Source organism: Cricetulus griseus, chromosome 6 (genome assembly GCF_003668045.3).
Source record: "Cricetulus griseus strain 17A/GY chromosome 6, alternate assembly CriGri-PICRH-1.0, whole genome shotgun sequence".
NCBI lineage: Eukaryota > Metazoa > Chordata > Mammalia > Rodentia > Cricetidae > Cricetulus > Cricetulus griseus.
In genome coordinates this window covers 15,226,349-15,246,977 of record NC_048599.1, presented here as the reverse complement: position 1 = coordinate 15,246,977, position 20,629 = coordinate 15,226,349, and the positions used below count along the sequence as shown (strand labels likewise).

The 20,629-nt window shown below is 41.7% G+C and overlaps 1 protein-coding gene across 1 annotated transcript; it reads left to right on the top strand.

The window, feature by feature from the left end:
- Positions 1-19,083: 19,083 nt before the first annotated feature.
- On the top strand, positions 19,084-20,109 carry LOC100764067 (seminal vesicle secretory protein 3A-like). The gene is made up of 2 exons (XM_027423250.1): positions 19,084-19,156; positions 19,388-20,109. Exons 1-2 carry the CDS (start codon positions 19,084-19,086, stop codon positions 20,107-20,109), a joined length of 795 nt encoding a protein of 264 aa, XP_027279051.1.
- The last annotated feature ends 520 nt before the right edge of the window (positions 20,110-20,629 follow it).

The following is a 20,629-nucleotide window of genomic DNA, read 5'->3' as shown; positions in this document are numbered from 1 at the left end:
CTGAGTCATAGTTCCTTATTGAATCTGCAGTAGGATCTCTACTCTGCTAGAATCCAATCTTCCTCATCTTGCAGATGAAAAAACTGGAGCCTGGGGAGAAGAACCTTGCAGTTTACTCTGGGGGTCCAAAGTAGAACTAGGCCTGGCAATTCCTCATCCTGATAGTAAGCCATTTCTCTTTCAATATGATGCTGACCAAAGTGGAAGGATTTAGCACCCTTTCCCCAAACCCAGAATATACAAAGAACTAAAAAATAGAATAAAATGAGAATAAAAGTAAAACTAAGAAGACAAACAACCCAGTTGAAAACCAGCTATGGATCTGAATAGAAAGTTCTTTAAGAGAAATTAAAAATGGCTAAGGAACATCTCAAAAGTGTTCAACATCATTACCAATTGGAGAAATACAAATTGAAACTACTTTGAGCTTCATTTTACCTAAGATTATGAAAACAACTTACAACAAATGCTGATGAGGATTCAAGGAAAGGAGGAACCTTCGTTCACTGGTGGTGAGATTGTAAACGAGTGCAGCCACTAGGGAAATCAGTGCAGAAATGTATTTAAAAAGCTAAAAGTTGGTGTCTTAGTGTTCTATTGCTGTGAAGAGACACCACAGCCAAGACAACTGTTACAAAGGAAAGCATTTGATTGGGGCCTTGCTAATAGTTTCAGAAGCTTAGTCCATTATCATCATTGCAGACATGGTGCTGGAGAGGTAGCTGAGAGCTTTACATTCTGATCTGCAGAGAGGGAGAGAGGGAGGGGGAGAAGGGGAGAGGGGGAGGGGGAGAGGGGGAGAGGGGGAGAGAGGGGGAGAGAGGGGAGAGGGGGAGAGGGAGAGGGGAGAGAGGGGAGAGGGAGAGGAGGGAGAGGCGGAGAGAGGAGAGGGAGAGGGGAGGGAGAGGGAGAGGGAGAGGGAGAGGAGAGGGAGAGGGAGAGGAGAGGGAGAGGGAGAGGGAGAGGGAGAGGGAGAGAGGGAGAGGGAGAGGGAGAGGGAGGAGTTAACAAGCCTGAGTCTGCTGTGGGCTTGTGAAAAGTCAAAGCCCACTCCTAGGGATGCACCTCCTCCCACAAGGCCACACCTCCTAAAAATGTATTTGTTGGTCATAAGAGATGGTTCAGAGCCGGACAGTGGTGGCGCATGCCTTTAATCCCAGTACTCAGGAGGCAGAGGCAGGCGGATCTCTGTGAGTTTGAGACCAGCCTGGTCTACAAGAGCTAGTTCCAGGACAGCCTCCAAAGCTACACAGAGAAACCCTGTCTCCAAAAACCAAAAGAAATGCCATGATAAAACTATTATTTTACATTTACTTGAAAACACATATATAGCATATAGTTTAAATGAGATTATACCACGTGGGGTAATGATGCTCTACCAAAGCCATAAACTACTTAGCAAAATCCCAATTCCCAGTATGGGAAACATCCTTTCAAGTGGTCAGGGGAAACCTTGAAACTCCAACAACAAAGCTATTGCTTTCCTCCCACGGCTTGAAGGTAAGACCCAATTGCTGAAGATACCAAACCCCTCAGACACGACTTGAAGGAATCGAGCTAACTAACTAGAAGCTAGCTAAGTAACTAACTAACTAACTAACTAACTAACTAACCAACCAACCAACCTGGAATCTTCCTTCCTGAGGACTAGCCCTCCTAATATCGAGAGTGTTATTCTAGTTACCAAGAGAGGAAACAAAAATCAATTAATATCCTAGCCAGCTGTAAAGCCCATGACCAGCCTGCCAAGATATTGCCAATGTGCAATAGTGACACTTATCTCGGAGATAACCAACAGCTCTTTACTTGGGTGTAAGGCCCGATCACTGGGTGGAAGCTCATGCCTGGTATTGCAAATCACTCTGGAGACCAGGCTGGCCTCAAACTCACAGAGATCCGCCTGCCTCTGCCTCCTGAGTGCTGGGATTAAAGGCGTGTGCCACCAACGCCCAGCCTGTACCCATTTTCAAAGTAGTCTATTTACTTTCTTGATGTTTGGTTTTTGAGTTCTTTGTGTATTTTAGGTATTAGCTCTCTGTTAGTGCGTAATTGGTAAAACACTTTTCCCATTCTTTAGGCTGCTGCTTTGTCCAAATGATGGTGTCCTTTGCCACACAGAAATTTTTCAGCTTCTTGAGGTCCCATTTAATAATTATTAGTCTTAGTGCCTGTGTTATCATTGTCCTGTTCAGAAAATATTTTCCTGTGTCAATGAATTCAAGACTATTCCCCACTTTCTCAATTGAGATCCTTGATCCATTTGGAATTGAGTTCTGTGCAGGGTGATAAGTATGGATCTATTTGCATTCTTCCATATTCAGGCATCCAGTTTGACCATCACTATTTATTGAAGATGCTGTCTTTTTATGTATGTTTCTGGTTTCTTTACCAAAAATTAGGTATCCATAGGTGTGTGGGCTTATGTCTGGGCTTTCAGTTTTATTCTATTGACCAATGTGTCCATTTTTATGCTAATACCATGCTGTTTTAATATTTTAGTTCTGTAGTCTGATTTGAAGTCAGGGAAGGTGATACCTCCAGCAGATCTCTCAGTATTCAGATTTGTTTCAGCTAATACTGATTTGTGTGTGTGTGTGTGTGTGTGTGTGTGTGTGTGTTTCCATATGAAGGTTAAAATTGTAGTTTCAATTTCTGTGAAGAATTATGTTGGAATTTCGATGGGGATTGCATTGAATCTGTTGACTGCTTTTGGAGGGATGTGTGTTTTTCCAGTATCAATCCTACTGATTAATGAGCAATGGGAGATATTTCCATCTTCTGATATCTTCAATTTCTTCCTTCAAAGTCTCAAAGTTTTTATCATACAAGTTTTTCACTTGCTTGGTTACAGTTACCCCAAGATTTTTTTAAAGCTATTGTGAAATGTATTGTTTCCCTGAATTTTTCTCAGTCTATTTGTCATTGGTATATAGGAAGGTTATTGATTTTTGTGTATTAGTTTTTTATTCTGCTACTTTGCTGAAAGTGTTTATCAGCTTTAGGAGTTTTCTGGTGGAATTTTTAGGTTCATTTATGTATACAATCACATCACCTGCAAATAATGATAATTTGACTTCTTCCTTTTCTATTTGTATCCTCTTGATCCCCTTCAGTTGTCTAATGCTCTGGCTAAGACTTCAAGTACTATATTGAATAGGCATGGAGACAGTGGACAACCATGTCTTGTTCCTGACTTTAGTGGAATTGCTTTGAGTTTCTCTCTATTTTGGTTGATGTTAGCTGATAAAAAAGTCACTTTTGTTATGTTGAGGAATGTTTGTCCCTGGTATCCCCAGTCTCTCCAGGACTTTTTAGCAAGGAGTGTTGGATTTTATCCAAGGCCTTTTCTGCATATAATAAAATGACAACATAGTTTTGCTTTTCAGTTTGTGAATATGGTGAATTACATTTATTCATGTACATACGTTGAACCATCTCTGCATCTCTGGAATGAAGCTTACTTGATCATGGTGGATTTTTTTTTTGTGTGTGTGTGTTCTTGTATTTGGTTTGCACATGTTTTATTGAGATCTTTTGCATCTATGCTCATAATGGAAATTGGTCTGTAATATTCTTTCTTTATTGGGTCTCTGTGTGTTGGGAACATTAGGGTAACTGTGGCCATGTGAAAAGAATTCAGCAGTGTATCTTCTGTTCCTATTTTGTGGAATAATTTGAAGCATGTTAGCTTTAATTCTTTTTCTAAATTCTGGTAGAATTCTGCACTGAAGCCATTTGGCCCTAGGCTTTTTTTTTGGTGGGGATTATAAGACTTTTAATTAGTGGTTCCATTTCACTAGGCATTATCTGTCTATTTAAATTGTTTATTTGATCTTGATTTAGCTTTGGTAGGTGGTATATATCAAGAAAATTATCCCTGTCTTTTAGATTTTTCAATTTTGGTCCATTCTTTTTTTTTAAAGCTGTTATGTACCCTTCCCCAAAGAAAAATCTGCTTAATATATTCCAAAATTATAAAATTATTTCCCAAGCCCTCATTGTATCAAAATGGAGAGTATCAATCATTTTTAATTGATATGTTCTCCTAATGTGTTCAATTCTGAACAGAAGTCTCCTCCGCTTAGCAGCTGTGACCACAGAGCAGTCATGTCTTCTCAGAACTCAGCTGCAGCAAATGCAGGGTACATGAGGACATTCCAATGGGAGAGATGGGTGAAACATATGTGCTCATGTTTCTAACAAGTCCAGATCTCAAACTTCTGCTCTGAAGCTGTGCCTTTTTCGGGGCTCTGTTTGATGGATGCATCAAGTGATGGCCCAAATCTCTTAACTAATAGCAAGGAAAGCTGTGATCTGTGTAAAAAAGGAAATGGATATGCTCTCCAGCATCAAGGTGGAGCGGCTTTGGTAATTATGCACGAGCCTTGTTCTCACAGTACCAGTTGCCAGTTTCTCATCCTCAGAGTTTCTCTTCCTTTTCTACAAGGGTCAAACACATCCTTGCCTGAGAACCTCTCTCAGTGAATTTGTCTGCAGACTCACAAAAGTGTCTTTACCTTTCTCTCCTCAACCATTATCTTGAAATCAGGGTTGAGGTTATTATAATTACATTCTATTTGTGTAGACACTGGGGATTTAATTTTGGAGAATACAAAGACAGATTTGGTTGACAATGGGTGTGTTGCAGATGTGGAACTGGAAACCAGCCCCTCATCCATAGGCCTATGAAAATCTTTTTTCTTTCTTCATGCTGATTTCTGCTTCTGGAGGATTCCTCCCTGAAATTCTCCTTAACTACTGGCTATAAGGGTGTGTGGACATTAGGGTTTGTACCTTGAAGTCATCATTCTCCAACCATTATAGCTGCTTCCCTGGTGTGTCTCTCCACAGATGACATTAAGTAAAGTCTCCCTGCATAAGCAGTAGATGCTTCATCCATTACACTTAGGGACACTGCATCTTGAAAGAATCTCTATAATTAGCAGGATACTTGAACCAAAGGCAAGGATGTGCTACTGTGGACTGGTGGAACTGGGGGTACCACAGATAAAGCATTTGCTGTGGTTTATCATGTATCTTCTCTGACATTTCCTAGGGTGCTAGTTCGAAGCTCCACTAGGAAAAGGCTCTAGATGGCATTAAGGTTAGTGGCACATACAGTGACTGACAAGGATACCATCACCTTGTTTCTATATAGAATTTTTTAAAAAATGTGTCACTTACTGTGATTCACCATGGGGATACAATAAGGTCACTTCCTTAAATTTTGGAACTTGAAGTACAGGTATCCCACTCAGTCTCTAAATGTGACAGAGCTAAGAGGCCTCAGGAATCAAAAGTTAATGATGCAGAATGTTATCTTTTTATTGGAAAAAAGTATATTCATACATGTCGGGTTTAGGAATCTCAAGACTAGCAAGTGTGAGAAGGAAGTGTCATCCATGGACTGCCTGAGGGACCACATGGGAGCTGCATGCTGAAGACATCACAGGCTTCATTTAGGTGATTTGACTCCTAGGGAGAGAAATAACAGTCTGAAATGTGGAAATGGTAGAGAGTGGCTATGTGAGGGGGACCCATGTGTTTTCGCTTCCTCCTTGTTACTGCTACTTTTCATCTCTGAGTCACAAACAGGGACTTTTCTTTTCACTCATTTCTTCTTTCATTGAGAGGGAGAAGAGTCAAAGAAGATCTTCACTATAAGACTTCCAACATGATAAGTAAGAAATTAACCTTTGATGAGTGAAATTGTAAGAACTAATAAGATTATAAACTGATAAATGTAGTGAACTTTTAAGTTTTTTTTCACTTGTTCGATTGTGCAAGTGAAAACCATTGACAATACACACTAAGGGTGGAATTCAAGATGGTCAAAGCCCAGGCAGGTGCCTTTAAGCTCAGCTCTGCCAGGCGCTTTTTTCACCTTCCCAAAGGTGAGCTCCACTGGTGAGCACAGTGGGGACCAGTCCCATAGAATGACCCAGGGAGTACCCATGCACAACTTCTAAACAGTGGGTAGACAACTCCCCTACTAGGGAAAATTCTCACCATCATATTGGTCCAGGTCTTCTGTTGGTCAATGAATGTATTAGTTAACCACAGCTTGAGAAAACCGGCTCTTCTTTTTCTTTACAACTAAATTATCAACTTCATATTTGGGATGATTTGAGGTAAGCCCAGGGCCACTTGTACTCCTTTTATTATCCAAGGATCTATCGTCACTGTCATCAGAAAAGGAGCCTCTGGGGTCTGTTCCATCGTTGTCACCACCTGACTCCTCAGACTCTTGTGATATTTTTTCTGATGAGAGAAAAACATGTTTTATTCTCTACCTGTACATTTCTACAGTCTGGGTTTGTTGTGAATTAAGATGCTGCAAACAATCTGTTGTTTTGCTCTGATTAGTGAGTTATCTTATGGTACCACTTGTCTTTTGTGTTGTTTAGAAATTCCTTAGTCTTTTGCCTAGTTAGAAATAGGCTTGAGCCGATCAGTGGTGGCGCACACCTTTAATCCCAGCACTCGGGAGGCAGAGGCAGGCAGCTCTCTGTAAGTTCGAGACTAGACTGGTCTACAAGAGCTAGTTCCAGGACAGCCTCCAAAGCCACAGAGAAAGCCTGTCTTGAAAAACCAAAAAGAAAAAGAAAAAAAAAAAAGAAATAGGCTTGATCTACTTGGCAACTGTCCTTGCTCCTCCTCTAATAATTAACAATAAGAATCTTTGAATTACATGATCTCCAAAATTCCCTTGCAATCCCTGTCACTGATTGCTTTGGACATCAATTCACTGATACTCATGCAAGAACTATGGTTATACTAGAAAAGACTAGCTTCATGTCAGAAATAAGAGACTCTGGAAAATGGCACTCTTCGGATCCTCAAAGTCCTCCTTTAAAGAACATTGTCTTTGTTGCTCCCCCCCCCCAGATCAACCCTTCCTACTCACGCCTTTTTTTCCCAGTGGTTTCCGTTACCAGAAAGAAGAGCAATGCAAGGAGGAAGACGCTGGTAGTCTTCATCTTGCCAGAAAAGGCCTTGACTGAAAACTGAGCTGTTCCTAATTTATGTAGTTCCCAAGTGGGTGTGCCTGAAGTTACGAAAGGCACAACCCAACCTGCCGCACTTATCTGTAAATGCTGGCTTCTTCCCCTCTACACTGCGGGGGGGATTGTCATTATTTCTTGGAATTCTATAAAAGTACACCATATCAGAGACCTTCTCCTATACCTCCAGCCCCAGCCAATCTTTATCAACACTTGAGATCATTACACACAGTTTCCTGAATTTCTGAAAGAAATCCAATAAGGTCTGGAGAAGACAGTCCCTTCATGGCAGAAAGTAACCAAACTGTGATGTAGCTTTGCACAGGACAAATACATGGCTCCATCTATGGTTTCACACTATAAAAATAGCTCCTCATCTACATTATATAACTTTGTACTTATCATTCTTTCAAATCAACTTTAAATATGTCGTACCTGACAAACAGTGCAGGGGTGTAAAGACACATAAAAGAATGAACTCAAGAAATCCAACTGAAAAACTCAACGAGGCAGCTAAAAACTTCAATGGAAATCCTCCCCAACAGAGTAGGTCATGATGGAAGCAGGATGTGAAGCATGGAAAACAAAGCAAAATCATTGGATCATTTGGTAAAGAACAATGAGAATTTTTTTAGACTATATAAATGGAACCATGAGAGAGTTTTTGAGACACTGAGAAGAGATGTAACCTCTGGATTGTGGACATAGAACAAGCATGAAGAATAACATAGCAAAAGCTTACAGAACATATTCAGTAAAAGCATAGAAAAAGTCACAAATCTAAAGAGATGCCCAACTATGCACAAGAGGCTTACTGAACACCAAATAGAAAAGACCAGGAAAAAATTTCCATGACATATTTAAAACAATAAAAACAGATAATAAAGGGTGTTTAAAACTGACAGAAATGTCAAGTCATTTATAAAGACAGGCCAACTAGAATAACATGTGTTTATTCAACAGAAACCTTTAGAGCCAGAAGGGTCAAGAAAGATACATTTCAAGTTCTGAAATGTGACAACTCTCAGCCACACCACTACACCCAGAAAAACTACCTATTAAAGTTGAAGGAGAAATAAAAATGTTCCATAATAAAAACAGATTAAAGGAATGTATGCCACAAAGCCAGCTCTACAAGAAGATGCTGGAAAAATACTCTGATCTGAAGAGAAGGCTGAACACGGCAAGAAGGTCCAGGGAACAAATAAAAAACTGCAGAACATTTCATCAAAAGAGGTTAAACAAAGACCATAAAAATGAGCAAAATGGCAGGCATTGATATACATCTTTCAATAATAACTCAAGAATATTAATGTTCTCTGTGGTTGTTTGAAAGAAAATGGCCTCTAGAGAGAGTGGCACTGCTGGGAGGTATGGCTTTGTTAGAGTAGATATGGCCTTGTTGGAGGAAGTGTGTCACTGTGGAGGAGGGCTTTGAGGTCTCATATATGCTCAAGATACCATGCAGGGTCTCAGTCCACTTCCTGTTGCCTTCTGATCCAGATGTAGCCAGCACCATGTCTGATTGCATGCTTCCTGCCATGATAAGGGACTAAACTTCTGAAACTGTAAGTCACCACCTCAATTAAGTGTTTTCCTTTATAAGAGTTACCATGGTCATGGTGTCTCTTCACAGCAATAGAAACCCTAACTGAGATGGTCTCCATTTTGCGAATAATAAGACAAAGACTAGCAGTTTGAATTAGAAAACAAGATCTCTCTTTTTATTTTTAAAACAATGCCAATCCCAGTTCCCTCTACCTCCCATCTTCCCACTCCCCCATCCACTCCTCAGAGAGGGTGAGTGCTCCCATGGGGAATCATCAAAGTCTGTCACATCATTTGGGGCAGAACCAAGGCCCTCCCGCTGTATCTAGGCTGAGCAAGGTATCCCTCCATAGGGAATGGGCTCCAGAAAGCCAGTTCATGCACTAGGGATAAATATTGATTCCACTGCCAGAGGCCCCATAGACTGCCCAGATCCCCCAAGTGACACGTTCAGGAGGCCTGGTTCGGTCTTATGCAGGTTCCCCAGCTGTCAGTCTAGAATCAGTGAGCTCCCACTTGCTTGGGTCAGCTGTTTTCTGTGGGTTTCCCCAACATGATCTTGACTCCTTTGCTCATCACTCCTCCCTCTCTACAACTGGACTCCAGGAATTTGGCCCAGTCTTAGGTATGGATCTCTGTGTCTGTTTCCATCAGTTACTGGATGAAGGCTCTATGATGGCAATTAAGGTAGTCATCAATCTGATTACAGGGGAAGGGCAGTTAAGGTATCCTTTCCATTATTGCTTGGATTCTTAGTTGGGGGTCATCTTTGTGGATTCCTGAGAGTGTCCCTAGTGCCAGGTTTCTTGTTAACTCCATAATGGCTCCCTCTATCAAGGTATCTCTTTCCTTGCGCTCTCTCTCAATCTTCCTGATCCCTCGTGTTCTCCTCCCCTTCTCCACTCCTCACTCTCCTACCACTCTCCCCTCTCTTTTTGCTGCCACCAAGAAACATACCTCACCATCATACTCAGGATAAAAGTATGGAAAATGTATTCCAAGCAAATGTAACTGAGAAGCAAGCAGTGTAGCTATTCTAATAGCTGACAAAATGGACCTCAAACTAAAACTAATCAGAAGCCCTAACAAGGGACACTTTCTACTTATTATAGAAAAAAGTCACCAACACATTACAGTCCTGAACTTATAGTTAACCAGATACACATGCACACAATTTCAGAAAATGAACATTATTAGCTCTAAAACTCACAGACAGACCCCAACACAGTGATACTGTGTGCTTTCAATATTTCACTCTCACCAATAGACAGGGCATGATATATTGTATGAGAAAAGAAATCTAGTTTCATTAAAAGGTAAAAAATGAAAATATCTGTATTTCACCAGACTGGGAAATCTAAAGTAAACAGATTAATATCTAGGGATATATATCCTACAAAAGATAAATCAACATGAAATAACTTAAATTGATCATAACATTCCATGAGATAGAAGTAGTAATTAAAAATCTTGCAACCCCAAATAGCCCAGGGCCAGATGGATTCAGCAAAGAAGTCTACCAGACCTTCGAAGAAGAGCCAATCCCAATATTTCTCTAATTATTAGACAAGATGGAAAATGAACAGACATTCCTGAATACTTTTTAAAAATCTATTCTTCTCTCATATGTTATATTTAGTTTATCTGCCCTCCTGTCCTCCAAGTAAGTCTCTTTCCCCACCAACCTCCTCTCTCCCCAAGACCCACTCATCCCCCATTTCCCTTCAGAAAGAGGCAGGTTTCCCAGGAATATCAACTCAACATCACATATCAAGTTGCAATAAGACTATGCACCTCCCCTCATATTAAGGCTGGATGAGGCAACCCAGTAGGAAGAAAGGGTCCCAAAAGCAGGCAAAGAGTCAGAGTTAGCCCTCACTCCCACTGTTAGGAGTCTCACAAGACCAAGCTACACAACCGTAAACATATATACAGAAGACCTGGTCAGACCCATACAGGCTCCCTGATAGTCAGTTCAGTCTCTGTGAGCTCCTATGTGCCCTGGTTAGTTGATTCTGTGTGCTGTTTTCTTGTGGTGTCTTTGACCCCTCCAGCTCCTATAATCCCCCCCCACCCGTCCCCCTCTTCTTCAGGTTTCCCTGCTCAGCCTAATGTTTGGCTATGGGTCTCTGCATCTGCTCACAGTTGTTAAATGAAGCATCTCTGATGGCGATTATGCGAGGCTCCAGACTACAAGTATAGCAAAGTATCCTTAGGAATCATTTCATTGACTTTTTTTTTTTCTTCATTTTCTTCTTCTGTTAGTTGTGTCTGGTTTTATCCCAGGTCTCTAGGCGGTCCTGCTTCTGGGTGTGAACCCTCCAGGCATTATCAGCCATGGGCTCCCTCTAGTGGTGTGGGTGTTAAAGTGGACCAGCCACCACCACAAGTTCTGTGCCACGTCCCTCGGGGCTCCGGTAATTCGTGAGTCCGAGGTGGATCACACCTGCAAATAATGGGCGAGAAAGAAAGAGCGGGACCAAGCAGATTCCATTGTCAAGGCCCACTTTATTGAAACCAAGGGGATTTTTAAAGAGAAAGGAGGAAGCAGAGAAAAAGGAGGTGGGGGGAGGGATGAGTTAATTGTTCTCAGGCAGGTATCCGGAATCTCCTGTGTTTATCTCAAGCACTAACTAAGGAAATGGGGGAAGGGATAGGTGTTAGTTGCTTCTCAGGCAGGAATCTCCTGTGATAAGGGAGTGGGATGCTAGACTTGCTGACGTCTATCTAGGCATGGGGGTCGCCAAGGCTGGCTTCTGACAGTTCTGCACCACTTTTACTCCAGCACATTTTGCAGACAAGACAAATTGTAAATCAAAGGCTTTGTGGCTGGCTTAGTGTCCCAATCCCTCTACTGGAACTCTTACTTGGTAACAGAAGATGGCAGGTTAAGGTTCTGTATTCACCATTACAAGTGTTCCTGAGGGTCACTTTCGTAGATTCCTGGGAGTTTCCATTGCACTGGGTTTCTACCTCTCCTCCCAGATGCCCCCTCCCGATTCCAGTCGTCTCTCTCAATACATCCACCTCCATCTTCTCCAGTCTACACCTAATCCCTCCTGCTCCCATCCTCACCAGCCTCCGGTCCACCTGCAAAATCTATTCCATTTCCCCTTCTCAGGGAGAGCCACACATCTCCCCTTGAGCCTTCCTTGTTACTTAGCCTCTCTGGGTCTGTGGATTGTAGCACAGCTATCCTTTACTTTACAGCTAATAATCACTTATAAGTGAGTATGTACCATGCTTGTCTGTCTGGCTCTGGTTTACCTCACTCAAGATGATTTTTTTCTAGTTCTGTCCAGTTGCCTGCAAAGTTCATGATGTTATTTTTTTAGCAGCTGATAAATATTCCATTGTGTAAATGTACCACATTTTCTTTATCCATTCTTCGGTTGAGGGACACCTATGTTGTTTCCTATTATGAATAATAGTGCACCTAAGCAGATATAAGATATCTGCCCTAGGTGGGTGGGGACATGGCAGGGGCAAGTAGGGGTGTTAGCAGGACTAATCTTTGGGATCCAAACTGAGGGTATGAGAGGGTTCTGGGGGCAGGTAGGTCTCTACCTGTTCTTACTGGGGTGGTTCTGAATTCTCTTTATAGAACCAGTGTCTCCGGTGAATGTGGATGGAAAAAATTCTCAATAAAATACTTGCTAACAGAATTCAAGAACACATGAAAAATATTATCCAGTGTGTTCAAGTTGGCTTCATCCAAGAGAGGCAAGGATGGTTCAATAAACATAAAACAATAACTGTATGCCACCACATAAATAGACTCAAGATAGAAAGCACATGACCATCTCATTAGATGCAAAGGATGCCTTTGACACAACCCAATGTCCATTCAAAATTCTTAGAAAATGTAGGAATATAGACAATAAATCTCAACACAATAAAAGCAGTATACAGTAAGTACACAGCCAGTGCTTTCCTAAAGAGAGAAAGAAACTCAAAACATTTCCACCAAAGTCAGGACCAGGATATGGGTGTCACACACTGTCCATTCCTGTTCAGAACAGAGCTTGATGACTTAGCTAGAGCAGCAAGACAATAAAGGGCAATAAAATGGCTGTAAATAAGAAAGAATCAAAGTAGCTTTGTTTGCAGATTACATGATTCTGCATGTAAAAAACCTCTGAAGATTCCACAAGGAAACTCCCACAGCGAATAAACACATTTAACAAAGTAGTAGGGTACAAAACTAATACACAAAAATCAGTAGTTTTCTTATATACAAACAATCAAAAAAGAAATCAGGGAAATGATGCCATTTAAAGTAGCCTCAAAAATATGGTAAAGTAGGGCTGGAGAGATGGCTCAAAGGTTAACCCTGGCTGCGCATCCAGAGGACCTAAGTTCAATTCCCAGCAACCACATGGTGGCCCACAGCCATCTATAGTCATATCTGATGCCCTCTTCTGGCCTGCAGGCATATATGCAGGCTGAGTACTGTATACATAATAGATAAATAAATCTTTTAAAAAATATGGTGAAATAAACTAACCAAGAAAGTCAAAGACTTATACAATGAAATCTGTGAAACACTGATAAAAAGAAATTAGAGAAGATGGAAAGGCCTCTTGTGCTCATGGATTGGTAGGATTAATATAAAGAAAATGACCATCGTACCAAAAAGACAATCCACAGATTCAATGCAATCCCCATCAAAATCTCAACAAAATTTTCATATAATATCTCTGAGAATAATGGCATCTGACTCACACAATGGTCCTGAAGTGCCAAAGGAACAATACTATTTCTTTGAGCGCCATTTCCCCCTTTGCTTTGTACTAATTGTACAGGTCCATCAAAGGGGAAACGATTTTCTCAGTTTCACTACGCGGAGAAAGCATGCACAAAAGTGGCTCAGATTCCCAAACTTCCTGTCTAGGCCACAATCCACCACTAAATGGTGATATATAACTCTGTCAGCTTGAATCTGAAATAATTTATATGATGCTGTGCTGGCTACTTTGATGTCAACTTGACACAAGCTAGAGGCACTTTGAAAGAGAGAACCTCAATTGACAAAATGACCCCATCAAATTTGCTTGTGGGTAAACCTGTGCTACGTTTTCTTGAATGATGATTGACATGGAAGGGTCCAGCTTACTGTGGGTACCAGTAAGCAGCACCTTTCATGGTGTCTGAGTCAGTTCATACCTCCAGCTTCCTGCCCTATTGGATGGAGTTCCTCCCCTGACTTCCCACTCTCAGTGATGGACTGGTGCCTGGAAGACTAAGTTAAATAAACATTAACACTGAACTCACAAAGTTGTTTCTGGTTTTAGTGTTTTGTCACAGAAATAAAACCCTAACTAAGACAGATGCCAAGTCAGGGCTGATCACATGTCTCCTAACAATTGGAACCTGCTATTGTTTTCCAATCAGTACACTTTTCAATGGAAACTATTAATTAAAGAAATATGATCTGCAGAGCATGGTAAGGGCCCTAGCAAAAATGACTTTGGTTCAAGAATCCATTGGATTTAGGACCCCATCTAGGCTTACCCCTGTTCTTCTAGGACGCTGTGTACCTAAGCAAGGACTAGAATATGTTCACCTTCTCTCAGTTTTCCATCTTCTTATCTCAACCAGGTCCCCTCTATTCTCTGGTCCCATTCTACGGTTAATGAAAAACTCAGTACTATGACATCTTCTTGACCTGTATTCCTAAGTGACTGTATTCCTAAGTGACAAGGAGTAAGAACATTTCTCTCTCTCTCTCTCTCTCTCTCTCTCTCTCTCTCTCTCTCTCTCTCTCTCCTTCAGTAATAGTATCTATAAAATAAAAGGCCAGAGAATGTGGAACTTTCTAGTCCTTCTGACTGAATTTCCCAATGCTTTTCAGGGATGCATATTCATAATGATTATATGACTTCAGAGAGAAATCAGAAGCAGGGAGAACTGCATTTGGGATCAGGCAGGCATGATGAAAATCATTTAAAAGTTCCACTTGCTACTCATGGAGATTTGTCATGTACAACAGACATCAAGAACTCAGTATTAGGATGAAAAAATATTCCCCACCTTCATATCTTTTAAAAAATTCCCTTTGGTATATACTCATTGTATATGGTGCTGGGTTACACAATGTCATTTTCATACATTCATATAATGTACTTTTAGTATATTCACCCATAGCCTCCATCCCATCTTTCATACCTGGATTCACTAGAAAAATGCACTAGCATCCTGATACCCTGTCTAAGGTTCCATAGTCATCTTTCAGAAAAACAGACAAAGAATAGAGCAACCAATGGCTTGCTAGAGAATACTTAAGTTATATCATGTTCCATGTGCCAAATGAGACAGGGAGACCCTTCTACCCAGTGATGAGTGTTACCCTCTGGTGGTGGTGGTGGGGTAATCAGGTGCCCTTGTTAAGAAATAAGGTCAGGTACCCAGTGTTCATCAGTCTTGACATTTTTCCTGATCATACAGCCTAACCTTTAATGCAGAACAAATGATATCAGAAACAATCTTCTCACATCTAGGACATGATAACTGAGTTCCAGAGAGGAGAATTATGGGTTATCCGATTCAGAGAATGCCCAGTGATGGCAGGCAGCTTAGAGATCTGGCATAGAGCTAACTTCTGAGAAAGGTCGTACTGATAAATTCTGAGCTCGGAAAAAATGGCTGATAGGATGGAGGAAAAAGTTTTAAAGTGACTGAACAAGACAAAGGAAAGCATCAAAGGAAAGGCTAGGTAAACTGAGGAAGATGCCATCAGTCAAAGTTCTCTTCTACTGATCTGAAAACAACCTATCTCACTGGACTCTTCAGCCCCCTTCTTTCTCATGGTCTAATTACCATAACTTTGCGTTCTGACTACAGTTTTCATGGCTTCTGTCATATCTGTCATCTCTGTCACTAAAGAGAGGGAAGGAGTCCTTATTATCAGTCCCTCCAGCATCCTCAGGTTTTAGTTGGTGGAACTGAATCATGGTAACGACTTTCCCCCAAATTGTTAATAAATTCAGTGGCAAACCAAATTGGAAACATACGGAATTTTGTTTTGTGTACATGTTCTGATTATTTTATTAATTTATATGAGCGTTTTTGGTCTTAAAAATCTATAGCTGGCATTGGACGAGCAACTGATAGGCCCGTCCCTGGGAAGGATGATCTCCTCCACTGGCAGCATTCCTTAGTTGCCTGCAGTTCTTTGTGTGAGGTGGAAGCATGCACTTTCCCTGTTCCGTGTTAGTGTGTCTATTGCTGTGACCTTTGTTCAGCTCATATTTAGGTAGCCATGTTGGTGAAAGTTTATGGCTGTGGCTTGTGACATTCCTAGGATACATAATCTCTGAGCAAATGGCCTGGTTCTCTAGCTCTTTCCACCCCATCTACTGTAGTGATCCCTCAGTGCTAGGTACAGCAGTATCTGAGAATGTATCAGTTGGAACAGGGCTCCACAACTCTGCGTTTTGATTGGCTATGATTATCTGTAATTGTTCTCTTTAAAACAGATGGGAGGGACCACTTGTCAATTTTTATAAACTCAGAGTTTTAGTATTCTTAGAAAAGTATTTTTCAGAAAACAAAAAAAAAATAATACTGTAATTCTGGGACTTCTGGGTTCTAGGTGCCCTTGTGAAAGTGAATCTCTCAGTACAATTTCTCAAAACTGTCCAATGCAACACCAAGAAAAACAAATAAAATCACACAGACTCCATTCCTTCCACAGAATCAGAAATCTGAGAATAGGAAAAACCTTTAAACTCCATTTATAAAAATACCATGAACTTTGAATGCAGATAATTCTTGTATCCAGGCCTTTTCCCTCTGTGAAGAATAAAGCTGGACCCAGAAATGTGTTGCAAATTAAGTGAAAAGATAGGAGAGCTAACATGGAATCAACCTCCTTCTCAGCACACGGATGTGAGCATGAAGTTGAAAAATAACAGAGAGTCCTGCCAGGTCAAAGCAGGTGCTGGAGTTTTCAAAAGGAGCAGGCAAAGGCCCTCCCAGGCCTTCCCAATGTTGCAGTCGTCACAGCTGATGGTTAATATTGCCACACTGATACCAGCTAAAGCCATTACTCTCTATGTAGTGATCCACTTCTTATCTAATGGTTTTGGTTTCAGGATCTCATCCAAAATGCCTCATTAAGTTGAGTTGTCACTTTTCTATTCATCTGAGAATGGGCCTTTGTGCATATTTTTGAAGTCAATTCTTTGAGAATTTCACACATTGTATTTGGATCCTATTCACCTCCTCCCAGATCCACCATCTATTCCATAGTCTTACAAATGTGTGCCTTCATTTGAAGTATTTAAACATTTTAGAGTTTCACATACGAGTACTATATTTATGTCATTTCCACCATTCCCCTAACTCTTCCTCTGTCTCCCTTATTCTTTCTCAAACTCACATCTTTAATTACCATTTTATGTCTATATTTGTGTGCATATATAAATAGAACGTGCTGAATCCATTCAGAGTTGCCCATATCTAGAGATGTTTAGGGCTGGTTGTTTGGGACTGGATAACCCATGAGAGGTCTTATCTCTGGAGAAGACCAGTGTCCCCCTTGATCAGCAACAATAAATTTCCCGTGGATCCAAGAATATGTAGCCAGGGCATTGTGAGTCGATTCTGGATTCCATGGTCATTTCTGCTCTTCCAACTGTTATTCTATGCAAGTTGAGGGCTTGCCTACTTCAAGGGTCAGCTCTTAGCATCAGAGATGCCTTCACATTGTAACCTTGTTTTCTTTGGGTAATAGATCCATTGTGTGTCCCAGTGAATTTTCAGCCTGTGGATCTGGCAGGTTTCCAGTCACACTAGAAGACTTACACACAGACAGAGCAAATGTCCGAGCCCTGGGGTGACAACTGAAAATGTCAGAAAGTGGAGGAAGTGAACAGAGTAATGAAGTCTCCACTGACTCTGAGTGTGGAAGAGGGTCATATTTTGCACAGAGGATTAAACACAGACATTGGTTATTAGCTGTTAAAAAGATCCATATTCTAACTCATTCTTCTACAAGTCAGATCTCCTTGGAAGAGTTCCTCCTGACATTGTCTCAAGGGAAGGGCATAGAACAGTAGAGATGTAAGCAAGAAAGGGAAATAATTTGCCTTCTTGGTAATTTCAGATCTTTTGGCTGGCATCTCTACTGAGGAGTCAGTTATCCTCAGGCTTGGGACAAAGAGATCAGATTAGGAGGAGCTCAGAGCTCCTAGGTAAAAGCCAGCACCCTTGTGTTCTGTTGGGTGACTGAGTACCTTTATCTCCTTCTTCTCATGAAAGCATGAGTGGACTTCACTTTAACCCCTTCCACAAAGCATTCTTCTAGGTAAACTAGCATTTGGGGATATAAAGGCTGAAAATGCTTTTTCATGCACCTTCTCTTAGATCCCCTGCCCAGCTGGTGTGAGGACATGCATGTCTCAGCAGAGATAGCTAATTCTTCTGTGCTTTTCCCACACCACTGTCTGCCTGGGAAACTAAAGGCCAGTCATAGGAACCACTCGGGGTCTTCCCACAGCTGCAGGGAACTGCACTTTTACAGGAGGTACACAGGCTCCCTTGGCATCCAGTCTCAATACATGCATGGCATTCTTATATCAACACATCCACTAGTGATGACAGACATAACCAGTGACCGCCTGAAGTTGTTCTTCATAGAGAAAAGACTTCCCTCATTGAGTGGGTTCTGTGGTTTTAGATGATTCCATGAAAATAAAGAAATAAGGAGACCAGGGTCATTTCTCCTTGTTCCAATAGTCATTCCTGTCTGCAGCTGAACACAGTAAATCTCTCCATACTTGAAAGCCATCTGCAGCTCCTTCCTCTTGACGCAGCCCCAGTGCTCACTCCACCGAGTACATGGACCACAGCACACTCTTGACCTCATCTCTGCTGCTCTCCATCCTGCAGATGACACAGATACTGCACTCATGGACGCTCATCAAAGCCAATACTGACAGGAAACACTAGGGAATTTTCACACAGCTCAGTAGCAAGGTTAGGCATTTCAGGATTACTTTTGTGCAGCTGTATCTCAGTTATTACTGAAATTTTCTTTGGAATCCTTGAATTTGCCTGCTTTCCTGTGTCTATTTACCTTTATGAATAGGCCCTTTGAGAGGAAACATGTATGTCCATCTCATTTGGAAAGAAATAGAAGGGCGCATCACATTTGCGGTACAGCATGTAACTAAGGGCGCTGTGGACAAGGCCCCACACTTGAACTACTAAATCTTGGAAGGCTCTGGTTACTCTTGTGATCTCTGCCTTGAATTTCTTCTGGAAACATCATGTGATGATCTTGAAGTGATGATAAAGATTTTCTGGGACTTGTAGGGAGGGTAAGACAAAGATGCCGACATCTTGTGTCTATAGTCTCTAGGAATATTGACAATATCTCCTACTGAGAAGAAGGCAGAAGCCAGCAGCCCAGATAAGTAGGAACCGGTGAGGGCTTTTTTGTGACTCCAGCCACGTCTATGCACCCAGCAGAGAACATATAAAGCAGAGGTTGGCTGAGCTCTCAGTGAAGGCCCCTCCTGGTGAGATGAAGTCCATCTTCTTCAGCCTTTCTCTGCTCCTCCTTCTGGGGAAGCAAGCAGCTGGAATAGGAACCTATGGTGAGTGCAGGGCGTCACCTGGCAGGAAGGCACTCAGGGAGAATGCCCATAAGGTGCTCTGGCTGTGAGAAGAACCCTCCACGGGGGATCTTGGTGGACTTTGACTCTTCTCCACCCAAACCCACATGCCTTGTGGATACCTTGGTGGGTTGATGGGGGAAATTCTAGGATAAGACTAGAAAGGGCGCTATACAGAGAGTATAACTCAAACATTTTGTTATCAATTACCAGGTGGGCCAAAAGGACACTTTCTAGTAAGAACACCCCCAGTTGTATTTATCCAAAAAGGCCATTTCCACTATGGGCCCAGCGAAGAACGGGAAGCTGCATCTGAAGAAAGCGTTTTTACCCAAACAAAGCAACATGCATATAGCCAAGATGCTGATGCTGAAGTGAGGGAGACTCAGAGTTCACAGGAGCAGACAGATTTAAATGAAGACATAGATTGTGATGAAGAAGACGAGATTAGCCAACAAAAATCCCAACTTCAATCCCAGTCACAAATCAAATCCCAAGCCCAGCTAAGATCCCAGGAAGGCCAACTAAAGTCCCAAACAGGCCAGCGAAAGACCCTAGGCCAGGTGATAGCACAAGTCAAGCTGAAATCCCACAGTGCCCCTCTGAAACCATACCAGGCACCACTAACTCTCCAAAAAGTCTCTGCTCAGCAAATCAAGGGCAAAGAATATGCCCTGGACGAAGACCTGGCCCGAGTGCATCAACAAGATAAAAAGGTTCACAAGCTCAAAAGAAACCTTGGCTGGGCCAGGAAAACAGCAGAGAACTTGCCACATCTTAGACAGCACTCCCAAGGCTATGATGGGTATGTTATGCAGTTTCAAGAGCAACTACAGGGTGGAATTCATCACACAAAATCTTTGCACCAAGCTCAAGGGATGTGCTACTGTCCAAAAGGAGGGTTATTCCTACACCAAGAAGTCTTCGCAGAATAACACATTCATTAATCAGGCAAGGACCAGGACACATTTAGAGGTAAGTGTCTTACCAAACAGGAGAGACATCTCCCCCAGTGTTTATAGGGGGTACACGATGGACTCCCTGGGTGCATTACGGGCTTGGTAGTGAAGCCTACAGCAATGCATGTGCAGAATTGCAAAGTTTATGGTGTTGAGCTCCATTCCCTGGTGAAGCAAGCTCCTGGTAGAGGCAGAACAAGCTCCCTGGGCTGTCAGTTTGTCTCAAATTCCTCTCCTTAATGCATCTTTTCCATACATTTATTTTGCACATGTGTAGCGTTTAATGCTTTGAACATTTACCACTTATAAAATCATGTGAATTTAAGTTGTATTTTTGTAACTCTTTTTGCTTTGGATTCATAAGACTCAATTTCTTGCTACGGTATTAGAAAGCATTAATGGTTTTGTTTCACACACCAATTAATGGTCTTCAATCCCATTTAGGGTTCCCTTATCCTTTAGAGACCACAAATCCATGTGTTTTTTTTTTTCATCT

Excerpts from the sequence above, each read along its gene's own strand:
- LOC100764067 (XM_027423250.1), top strand. The coding sequence starts at position 19,084 with ATGAAGTCCATCTTCTTCAGCCTTTCTCTGCTCCTCCTTCTGGGGAAG. Across the intron at positions 19,157-19,387 it reads AGCTGGAATAGGAACCTATG|GTGGGCCAAAAGGACACTTT; the intron begins GTGAGTGCAGGG and ends ATCAATTACCAG.